The 12,100-nt window shown below is 35.5% G+C and overlaps 1 protein-coding gene across 1 annotated transcript in view; it reads right to left on the minus strand.

The window, feature by feature from the left end:
* Positions 1 to 202: 202 nt before the first annotated feature.
* LOC141434536 (scavenger receptor class B member 1-like) overlaps positions 203 to 12,100 on the minus strand; it is a 50,668-nt gene continuing 38,770 nt past the window's right edge. The window contains exons 6-12 of the mRNA XM_074096957.1: positions 10,390 to 10,593; positions 9,539 to 9,663; positions 8,520 to 8,681; positions 7,828 to 8,078; positions 6,717 to 6,850; positions 5,426 to 5,551; positions 203 to 5,079 (exon numbers count right to left, since the gene is read on the minus strand). Coding sequence (XP_073953058.1) covers positions 4,762 to 5,079; positions 5,426 to 5,551; positions 6,717 to 6,850; positions 7,828 to 8,078; positions 8,520 to 8,681; positions 9,539 to 9,663; positions 10,390 to 10,593 — 1,320 coding nt within the window. The 3' untranslated portion in view covers positions 203 to 4,761. The remainder of the gene's footprint in view (positions 5,080 to 5,425; positions 5,552 to 6,716; positions 6,851 to 7,827; positions 8,079 to 8,519; positions 8,682 to 9,538; positions 9,664 to 10,389; positions 10,594 to 12,100) is intronic.

Raw genomic sequence — 12,100 nt, forward strand, 5'->3', positions numbered from 1 at the left:
ATTGATATTATATGTATTACCTACTTTGCGGGTTCTGTAAAATGTAGTTGTCGACTCATAAAACTGTTGTGTAAGTTCATCCTGCAGTGTCTACTATATTATCTTGTTATGCTTTTATCTCTTTATGTGGTTCTACCTATAAGTTTTGATTAACTCTAGATATTATTTAGTATAAATTAAAAACCTATCAAAAAAACTGTGATTCAATTGTAAATGTAAATGTATTTCTGAATATATATTCTTATCTCGTTATATGTGAATTTAAATTAAATATTATATTAAAAACTTAAGATTGTGCCTAGAGTTCTCATTATACGGCTTTTAAGTAAGAAACAGGGCGTCAAAGTATTTCCTATTGATTTAACATAAAATTAAAATTGGCACTCAAGGTATTTCGTGTTTAATGTTGCATTTAACACATTTAAATCCACAAGGAAACACAAAGTTACAAAATAAATAACATAATAAAATTCAAACATTTGTACAGTAGAAAATATTTATTCTTCAAACACTACACCGACTGCTTATAATAATATTTACAATTAAACTAAAATTTATCTTTAAAATTGTTAGTGTTTAACAATAATATCACAATGACCATGTATTCAGGTCGTTAATCTTTAATTAATTATATTCATATAATAGACTGCACTTTATCACACATGTTCCGTTACTTTTATTTTAAACTTCAGTATTAGGGGAGGCTATTCTACCTCGGACAGTTTTTATTTTTTTTATTTTTTAGAAAAGTAACTAATTATGGAATACACGCCAGATATTAAAATATCTAAAGATACATCATTAGGCTATGTTATTCGGTAAAAAATTAAGCGATTCGCTTCTTAATTTTGAGACGGTAGGCTTACGAAAAAAAAAGGGGGAAAATGTCCAAGGTACAACACCCCTGATGTACCTTGGACATTCGAGGTTGTACCTTGGACACGTGATTTTTTATCAAGAAAATATTAAATGAGATGACTTATTTGCGGGTTATCGGCACACAGCAGTTTTCCCGCCAAGTTCGTACATATTATTTTATAGATCAAACAAAAAGTTTTTTTTTATTCAACTGGATGGAAAACTAGCAAATGGGTCTTCTGATGGTAAGAGATCACCACCGCCCATAAACATTTGCAACACCAGGGGTATTGCAGATGCGTTGCCAACATAGAGGCCTTAGATGGGATACCTCAAGTGCCAGTAATTTCACCGGCTCTCTTACTCTTCACGTCGAAACACATCAGTGCAAGCACTGCTGCTTCACGGCAGGATTAGCGAGCAAGATGGCAAATTACCTTAGATTTTGGTTTAGACGCTGATTACATGATGTAATCGTATTGATCAAACGACTAAATTGCTTAGTTTTAACTAAAATACGTTTCAGCATCAAGATATGATCGGTACAAAAATATATATTTTTTTGCTATTTAATTTCATTTGGCCAAGGTACAACGTATATTTAGTGTCCTAGGTACAACTAGGTACTTTTTGTACAGGGATTATTATTCATGATTTTCTCACACAGCACATTCAGCGTTGCGTTTCGTTACTATACTTCGATACTTTCCGCCGACAATTCAAATGGCATATCACATGATATTAAAATAATGCGGGAATATTTGAATTTTCACGACTGTCCGAGGTACAACTATGGCCAAGGTACAACAGTTTCCTCTGCAATATTTTTATGTGAAAAAAATATTGCATGCTCATTTTCTTGGCCCTTTCGTACATTTTGTTAGTACATGTATTTACTTATAGAAAACAAAATCCAAAACCAACATAATTAATTCAAGGACCATTTTAATTATTCAATGTTTCTCATAAATTTGTTCTAGGTTGAACCGAAAAGTGATTTATTGGAATGCCCAATGGATGAATATTCCAGTTTAATTAATTAAATTATTTTAATTTTATGTACCTACCTATTTGATAATTTATTAATGGCTTAAACAAACTAAGAAACAAAGGGCAAGGAAGATCTTAATATTACATTTAAATAACTTTGAGAATGTTAAGTAATTCATTATTGATGTGACACTAATAAGTATTTTAAATGACGATTTTATTAAGATTGGTTTTTTGGAATCTTTTTTTTTTGTATTTTTTATTTCAATTCCAAATTTTTACTTTTACGGTCATCCCGTAAAAACCTAAATTGAAAATACAAACTGAAATATAGATGCACAGAAAAAACAGAAAAATAAGACCATCACTGGGAATCTGGGAATTCTGTGTTTTCTGTGCATCTATATTTTAGTTTGTATTTTCAATTGACGATTTTATTATCATTTTAGTTTTACTCTCTTTGGATTTGACTAACGTTTTCAAAATTTACTCATCAACTCCAAAATAATCATTTCTAAGTAATGGTTTCATCACGATTACTTCGAGTTAAGGTAACAGCATTAAGCCCGGTTCACATTTATCTGTCGTGTTGTGTCGTGATGCTCCCTGTCTCTCTCCCTCTCTCTATGCTTGTGATGCGACAACACAAGCCGTCACAACACACTGCATGAGATATGTGAACGCAACCATATAAAATGTATGAAACCGATACCGTTCTGATGCGTTACGACACAACACGACAGATAAATGTGAACCGGGCTTCATTGATGGCTGCAAATGTACACGTTACAAAGGTTTTTTTTGACAATATTAGAAAAGAATACTAGTTCCAATAAATTTGTATAGGTCGATATTGCTTTTATGAAGTAAAATTAATTCAAATTCAATCAATACTTAGCGGGACTATATATGACATAAAGAAAATTAAATGTGAACTTTATTTGATTAATGTTCGGTTGAATTCTGAAAATAGAAATTTAATGTGGGGCCCCGAGAGGTTAAATTTGATGTAGCTGACTTTCGTTGAATAAATACCTTCCTAGTATAGGTACCTACCACAATGTATGCATCGGGATTGTCAGGAAATTCATGTCAAAAATAACAAAAAGCAGCCACATGGACACGCAACATAAATACGCTTAGTTATTTTTTGGGGCGAAACAGTTGGAGGTAGTAAGGCCTTAAGAATATATTATAAGGCCTTAAAATTAAGCAGACTAATACAGTCACTAATTGATAATCGGAATGAATTTTAACTTAAATAAATACACTTAATAAGCAGACACTTAAAATTGAGCAAATAATTCAGGTATACAATAAAATATAGTTACAACTAACCTTCGCCCTTATAATGCCTTAGCTCAATTCAATTTTTTCGGCCACAGAGTCATTACTAACACTTAAATAAAAAATACACACCTTGCATAACAAAAAATAATGTTTTACATGGTGTCTGACATGACAAAGTCAAATATCATAGGGTGACGGGACGGCACCAATCATGGACATGTTAAGTACAGTAGTATCCAGTAATGGACAGCAAGGATTCAATGCCTTATAGCTCACCATTCATGAACTTTACCAGTTATGGTCATCAGTTATCTGCACAGTATTATTAGCTTTAGAAAAAGCAGCGTCCGTTTCTTATTATTGGGTTAGCGGAAAAAATATTCCATTATTGGTTCCCGTCCATGACTGGTGCCCTCACCCTCATGACAAACGAATGTTAATAACAGAAGCTTAACAATCATGTAGCACAAAGAGTATGTATCTTGTTGAAATACATCATTTTGTTAAAGCATGAACATTGGAGGAGGTTTACATTTCATAATATAAGGTAACTTAATCGGTACAATACAGAGGCTGAATCGTCTAACACGTTGGCGATAGCAGTCTCATTCACCGTCTCTTTCTATTCCTTTACCGTTTGACAGAAAGAAGTGCTGAAAACGATTTCGATTTCAAGTGCGTTAAACAATAGCCCCCTGTTTGCTATTACATTAAATGATCATTTGAAAGATTCATGTGCAACTATGTCGTTGGCGGTCGAACTAATGTAATTGAGCTGTGAATTCTTAAACCTAAAGATATCCTTATTTTTGACATTTTGTCACATATTATAACGCTGCAAAAAGCCAAAAATGTAGATATCAAATTTGAAGATCTATTCAGTATTGCTATAACAATAATTTACTTAACTATAATATGATCATAAATCAGATTCTAGGAAGTTCAAAGAAAGGTGTCAAACTATCAATGGAACAAGAAAATCGTTTTGATCATATTTAAGACGAAAAAGAGAGAGGGTTCATTCAGAAAAAGATCGAAAAAGTATTAAATATTAATTAAAAATCAATAGAAAGTAGAAATTAAAAAAAAAAAAAAACTATAAAGAAACAAACATTCCTTTATGTCTAATTAGTCCAATCAGGTTGATACGACATAATCGAACAAGATGGAATGATTGAATAATTTCATTGAATTATTAGAACATTCAGTTTTCAATCTTTTCTAATAGCACCTACCTATCTCACGATCCCAACACCACTCGTCCAATAACCTAAATTAAAGTAGTGATTCATTCATCATTCACAGAATCAACAAGGAAATCCACCGTTCTATTTACAAATACCACAACGGTAACAGTCAATACTACCCCATCTGGCTCTGGCAGGCCGTTCATGAAATTAACAACCGTCCCTTTCGAACTACTGCAGTCTGAAGGAGATAAACTGAGCATGCTAATATTTCAGGGGTTATTATTTTGAACATAACGCACGACTAAAAAAAGACTAGGAATTGCAGTTCCAAATTTCGAAAAATGAAATAGTTTACTTTATTATTAAAAAATATCTTCTTAATCGGAATCATCTTTCTTTTTGCTTTTGTTTTAATCGTGCGATACGCAAATTTTCACGTGTTGGTAGTTAATAAATTCTCAAGCTCCCTAGGCAAGCTGAGAAGCGAAACCGTCTCCTTCTCATCCTCCTCCCTGTAGCATTTATTCTCCGAAATATTGACTATTAAGCTGGTCCTTCTAATGATGTTTTTCGCCTCGTTTTTGATTTCTCTGAGCTTATATTTGGGTCTGATGAGCCTGAATGCACCTTGAACTCCGAGAATGAAGCCGATGACGAACAAGAGAACTTCGACGGTGATGACGAGCGGCGGGGCGATGACAAATCGTAAGCGTAGAAGGTAGAGCACGTCTTCCGGAGCTTCTTTGCAGTACTGCAAAAGAAAGGCAAGTTAAATAATGGCTATGAGTGAGATAATTTATATCCTTAAATATTCGGATCAGTTTTTTAATTATTGAGTTGCATGCTTTTATTTTAAGGTGACTTATTTTTTATCGTCAAAATAACGATTAATTAAAATATTAAATAAGATAAAATTACACTTAAAGTGATAGTAGTCGTCGTAGCCAAAGATACAATAATAGAAACAGATGAAACTTCAATACGAGGTTGATTGTCGACAGCTTTAGACCAAAACCGTGCGTGAAAGAAATCAATGGAGAAGCATTGTAGAATTTAAATGAAATGAAATGTTTATCCTGAAGTGTTCAAATTCTTACCAGTTGCAGCCAAACCAGCGGCAGCACCTTGTCTTTAAGCGGCCTTGTCACTGGGTTTCCTGATGACATACGAACTGCGACATTCACTTGCATCTTTGATGAAATAGCTACCGGTACACCCAGAATCTAAAATAAAGATAAAGTTACTCATTAAAAGGGTATTTAGAGTTTAAACATAGTTTTAAAGACTGAATTTTTTTAGTGGCATCTGTTTTGTACAGTCGCTACCAGACATTTCGGAGCGGCCGAGGTGTTCGAAAATATCGGAACATGCATTCTATTGTCGAGGTATTAGAGCTCATGCTCCAATATTTTAGACCATCTTGGCTGCTCTCGAAATATCTGATGGCGGACTATATTTCCGGGCATTTCCAGCATATAATTGCCGTTGTTGATCGAACAAAAACCCCGAAAATTAAAAAAAACTTGTTAAGGGAAACCACTTATCTCAAACATGACATGAAATATTCACAGGTTACACATAATCGAGCGCAGGCGCTGCGGCTTCTGGATCCGGGTCACAGCGGCCTGCAGTACGACAGCGCACCGGATGCGACGTCTTTTGTTTCAACGCGCACTCTCCGACGGCGCCAACAGCACCCGCTCCGAAAAAGCGCCAGCAGCCACCGCGACACGCGCGCACGCTACAGAGCGACCAGACGTTGAATTTTTTTTTATTTTATTTCTAGTACTGGGGTTTGCCTCGCATTCATCCGGTACGGATCTATGCAACCCCCTTTACTTAATTAATATAGCGATATGAAATTTTAAAAAGTCTATACATGTTTAAGATTATATCATACGACTAGTGAACAGTACCCGTCGTAGATATAAAGCATTGCCCTTAATGTAAGTTTTCGGTTACAAAATACGTCTCGATCGCGTTCGCGTTAAAATCTCAATTTGTATGCAAACACGAACAGCGCCTCTAGCGGAACGTTTGCGATGTTCGTGTTTCCATACAAATTGAGATTTTATCGCTAACGCGATCGAGACATATTTTGTAACCGAAAACTTACACTAAGGGTTCAGGTAACAAGATCTACTAAAGATCTTTTAAACACGCTTTGACCTTGGGGTACCCCGTTTATTCAGTTTTTTTTTTCAAAAATCAAAGCTGTTTGTGGAAAAAAATGGTCCAATTGAATTTAATTTAAATAATATGGAGCATAACAATATCAAAAGCCAGTTTTAATCAAGATAAATTCAAGTAGACCGTTGACTACAAACGACAAGAAAAACAGGTAACGAAGAATCTGGTACGAGTGGTGATAAATTGGAGGTTACACACCAACCGCGCTACCTCGTAATGGTTGAAGCTGATAATAGAAGTAATGTTCTGGATTGGTGTGCGATTGAAGATGACCCGAGATGACGTCAAATTCGCATATCTTATACAATAAACAGGTCCGGTGAACCGGTCGCCTTAAAAGAATCAGTTATTTCATTAATTTTAAGCTTGACAATCATAAACAAATCTGAGATAATGTTTATGCGTTTTATTTATGAGCTCGGAAAAGGCATTCAACGTTTTTTTCCTCCTCCATAATGTTAGCTATTAGTGTAAGCTGCTTTTTGCAGTGTACTAATCACAAACAGTAAGTATTAGCTGTTCAATTCTGATGAAGTGTTTAGACTTTTAGATGATGCTAAGTGTATCTGAAGAACATGCGTTTTACATTGTGGGAAAAAAAGTAAAGACCTTCAGTACAAAACTACTTGTAATTGAAATGTTACGCGAGGCAACAGCTAAGAAGACCACTCTAACTGTAACGAAGTTATTTGCTGAAACATAGTTTACTGCAGCCATGTTTTGAAAAATATTACATTTTACAAATGTGTACCATGATGTAGTGAAGTTTTCATCCTAATAACAAGGAAGGGAAGAAGTGGAAGACGCAACATGGATTTGTCGCTAAGTCTGTGTTAACTATTAATTTAGCCTACACTACAGGGTTGCAGTGTCTCTAATAATTACTTGTGCAAATTTATTCCGATAATGACCCCAAATTTATGTATCACTTGAATCACCGTGAAGTTACTATGCCGCGCGAGCGCTTATTTGGCGAACGGATCAATTTACGACGACACCATGATTGTATTCAAAATCGATGACGTCGTGTCTTGTTAAACTCAGTTAATTTATAATAGTGAGACTGCGATCGAAATATTGTTAATACTGATCTAAGGAAGAGAGGTCAGCTGTAGAAATCGTAGATGATAGTGTTCAAAATTTGACATCGAATTAATTTAGATTTAGATGGTCAACGGAAAGTTAAATATAAGTTACTCACCTTATTCTAACGCCCTTTACAATAAAGATGTTTTAACTATATAGTTGAACATTTTGGCCATTCCATTAAATTTCAACACAGTGTAAGTAAGCGTAGTATTTTTTTAACAGCCGATAAAATTAAGTTTAACTGAAGTAAACATTAGTAAACAGAATGACGAAAATGAGAAGAAACTTATTAAAGGGCTATAGAAAGGACTAATACATAATACACCTTCAATGACAAAAAGACAAGGATCACAAGGAAATTTACCGTAGAAGCAGCCACTGATGTCAACGAATCCTTCGGGCAGGCAGTTGGAAGTGCAGTTGCAGGCATAAGGAGACTTTCTGCTGAATGCATCCTTTGCAACAATGTATCTGCAAGTAAAATAATACAGTACATTACCTTGTACAGACAAGGTTAACAAAACCTAAGCTAATACTATGATTTTGGGATGTTTATACTTACTTTACGAGTACGTTATGAAATTTTAGGAACAGTTGCCATCTTACCTTTATATTTCATGAAAATTGGTATTACCAGGTATCAATTTGGTGTAGACCAAATATTTTTAGTTACTTACTAATAAAAATTGTCTACGGTCACACGTATCAATATCCATATTTCTCCCTTTCTTATCATTTTCACCAATCTATTTTAAGTTCCTGATGTCTTATACGACAAATATCTATGATGCTGTCTCTCAGATTAAATAAAAGAACTTATAGTGGTGAAACAAGCTCTTAGTGAAATAAATCGACAGAATGGTACGGGTACTGTGAATGTTTCACTTATAAAACCAATTTCTTAAAGCCTACCTGTAGTAATCAAAGCCCTGTTCACTCTTAATTTCCTTGGCGAAAGTAAGAGGGAAGATCCTGCACGCCTGTCGCCGGTAGAGGGGGATGATACGATCCTTGGTGATTTTAGGAGAGATCATCAGACCCTCGTAGGATCCCTTGATGCGATTGCATAAGGTGCTGCAAACATAAAAATAGATCCAGTTGGTTACAAAGTAGCAAGGCAAGAGGTTCAAGTTCTGTCCGAGGAGTAGTTTTACAATAAAAGCGATATGTAAATTTAAAAAAAAACTAACTATCCGAGAACACATTGGGAAATTTCACTGTGAAATCAAAGCATAGAGGTAGTGTACAGCACGCCTCCCAAATTGATGAACACCTAGTTTTGACTCCCAGTTCCAGCAAACCTTTTTGTGGCTTTTGTAATGTGTTCTATTTACAGCATATTTAGTAAGATGAGAAAGTAACAAACTTGTATTTAGTACCAAGGATAACTAAGTTCCCAAACTTAAAAAATGAATATCAATCAGTCAATGACCTAAGTATTATTGCGAACTCGAACAATTGCCCATTTCTTCCGTGGATGTCGTAAGAGGGAACAAAAGATATAGGTTAAAGTATACCGTAGGCACCCGTAGGCGACAGGCTAGCAACCTGTCACTATTCTACCGTTTTTGTCAAACTTAAAACCTAAAATTGCTAAAAGTTGACCGGAAGCCGTAACGTTTCGTGTGCTCTGCCTACCCCATTTGAGAATACAGGCGTGATGTTTGTGTGTGTGTCTGTCAAACAATTGCTTCATTTGCCTTTTGGATAAGTACATTGACGTTGATGGCAAGTTGATAAGTAAAAAAAAAAACAAATTAATTAAAAAAAAAACATTGTTATTAATTATTGACTGAACAAAACGAATAGCAAAATATTTAAATGTTGACAACAGTTGCCAACATGACTTTACTTTTCCATATTAAAGTGGTTGGTTGGTTTAAACTTTTAGATAAAATATTAAAAAGATTATGTCAAATAGTTTCTATTACCTGGTCTTAAGATCGGTGAACCCTTGCTCGCTGATGCCAGAGGAATGGTCCCAGGAGTTGATGGACCATCTTCTGCTCACGTCTTTGAGCTCCAATTCCACATTTGCTGGCTTTTCTGAGTAGAACTGCAGAAGAGAAGTTTCAAGATATAAAGAAAGGGCAAGTGGAAGACAACATTTTTTGTAACGTTAATGTACCGCCAAACTGGACGAGGCTTTTAGTATCATTGCTATGCAAGTACCTACTCCATTATTTTTTAATCAAGTTTATTTTCTGAAACCAGTAAACTCAAAAAAATACAGTCTTCCAGAGCACAATATTTTTTATATTTTATCTTCAGGAAGCAACGACTGACTTTATAATCCCCCGATGTAATTCTTAACACAGAAAAAAGATCATTCCCTTCAAAAATCCAGTTCTAGCAATTTAAATTACATTATTAAGGAATTCCAGGGTTCAACACAATTTGTTTTTATCTATCTATCCATCTTGTTGATTTATTAAAAGCCAGAGTGAATAGACTGTTACTGAAGCAGTGACTAACATTTTCCGATTCTTCTGCACTTAAGTACTATAAATAAGTGCATTGGGTCGATTCCAGGGAATACCTAGTGCCATCCACGAAGACGCGTGATTTTGTCAAAATAGACATTAATGTCATTGTAATAAAAACCACGGTACGCGTCATCGTGAATGACTACCTATAGTCAATTGGTAGTTTGCGCCGCAGCGTGCGCCACCAGCACCAGCGCTGCCTTACATTGCTGCCTATACTCAATGCAAGCCGTAACCAGGTGAGGTAAAAGTCAATTGCTTTATTTATTTAAAAAATGTCTTGTTAGATTACTTACTCTGTCCATAATGCCAATGGTATCAAAATCAATCCACCCAGGCATCATATTGTGCGCAGCCGTCACGATGGGGTCGGTGAAACCCCAGAAGAACTCGTGCGCAGTCATGTTTCGGAACAGCTTGGATCCGAAAGCGGAGATGGAGTAGTAGAGACCGGCGTTGGCGAGATACGGGAGACGGTCGGCTGCGACCGTGCTGATGGCCTGGGAACAAGCACAGATAGCTGAGTGGAGGGTCAAGAGTGGCGACCACGAGTTGGAAGACGCAGAGTTGATGAATCGCTAGGTGAACCGATATCGCGAGACGAGTTCGAGAGAGAGAGAGACAATTGGATGCAAGTGGAAAGCTGTCGGTTGTCTTCTATGGGAGAGGCGTTTGATCAACAGTGGACATGTTCAACAAGTTGTTCTACATTAGTTGGAAGATGTTATTGTGGCGAAATTTCGTATGAAAGTATTTGTAATTCTAGAAAGATAACTTTCGAAAAAAAAACGAGATTTGTAAAAAATACAAAAAGTACCTTAACCTGTCCTCTCCCAGAGGCACAAATTTGTGCCCAAATTCCTTTGATCCTGTTATCCTGGGAGATGATAGATTAATATCACGGAATCTATTTTCAGAAACTAAATGATGTTTTATTTGTAGGAAAATCACTTCCAAGACCGCAGTCCAATACGTTTACATTTAATATAGCCTATTGAAGACATAAACAAGGCACTGACAAACAGGGTCGTGCATACTAGAATTCATGACTAACTGCAACGATGTCAAAGATACGACGAGAAGTTTCTAGATTCTAGGATTCTAGTTCAAATCTGAACCACTTCTGATCTAGTCCTTCACTATGGACCCTTCTCTGACCCGTTCACCTTGCCGTTTAAGCGCTAGCTATTACCACTATTACGCGCTAAATTACATAACATGACTTAATATCCAAAACGAAGGGCACTTTTAGTCCGTTCACTTTAAATTTATGCTGATTACTGCGTTTAGGCACATTTTAGTCCCCAACATGGTTCGTAGACGACTTGGTAAAAATAAATTAAAGAACGATAAATTATAAATGTCAGACCCTAAACTATTTTAAAAGGAATTGAGTGGCAAGTTTTGAAGAAAAAAAAAATCAATACAACAGTTTAGAACCATATACTGAATTATCGGAGCACTTGCATGGGGACGTATTTGAATGTTGAAAATTTATTAATATATCTAATGTTAAAAAGTCAACGGTCAAAATATAGAATTGGTTAGTTTAGGTTCGATATTTTGACCGATATTTCAATTTTCGATATTCACATACGTGCCCGAATTTATATATGTACTCTGTGCCCGAATTAATACTTTACATGCGCTTTCCAAAAATTGATAAATAATTTATTCAATGTGAAATTTCGATTTATTTTACATTAGAAATCCGCCCCGGCATCGCATGGGTGCCATTTTGAAAAAGATTTCTAATCAAAATACAAAAAAAACAGCAGCTTTCTTTCCCAAATCTACACTCCCTAGTCTCATGATTATAGAAACCTTTCGTGAAAATTGTCCAACTGATGGTGAAAACCGCATTAGAATTCGTTGCGTAGTTCAAAAGATTTCACCATCCATTGATTAAATTTATTTGATCGATAAATGCGATGCCGTCTCTGATTGTTTTGTTCGAATAGACGGAGACGGCATCACATTTATCCGTCAAATAAAATTATTCAATGG

Source organism: Choristoneura fumiferana, chromosome 13 (assembly GCF_025370935.1).
Source record: "Choristoneura fumiferana chromosome 13, NRCan_CFum_1, whole genome shotgun sequence".
NCBI lineage: Eukaryota > Metazoa > Arthropoda > Insecta > Lepidoptera > Tortricidae > Choristoneura > Choristoneura fumiferana.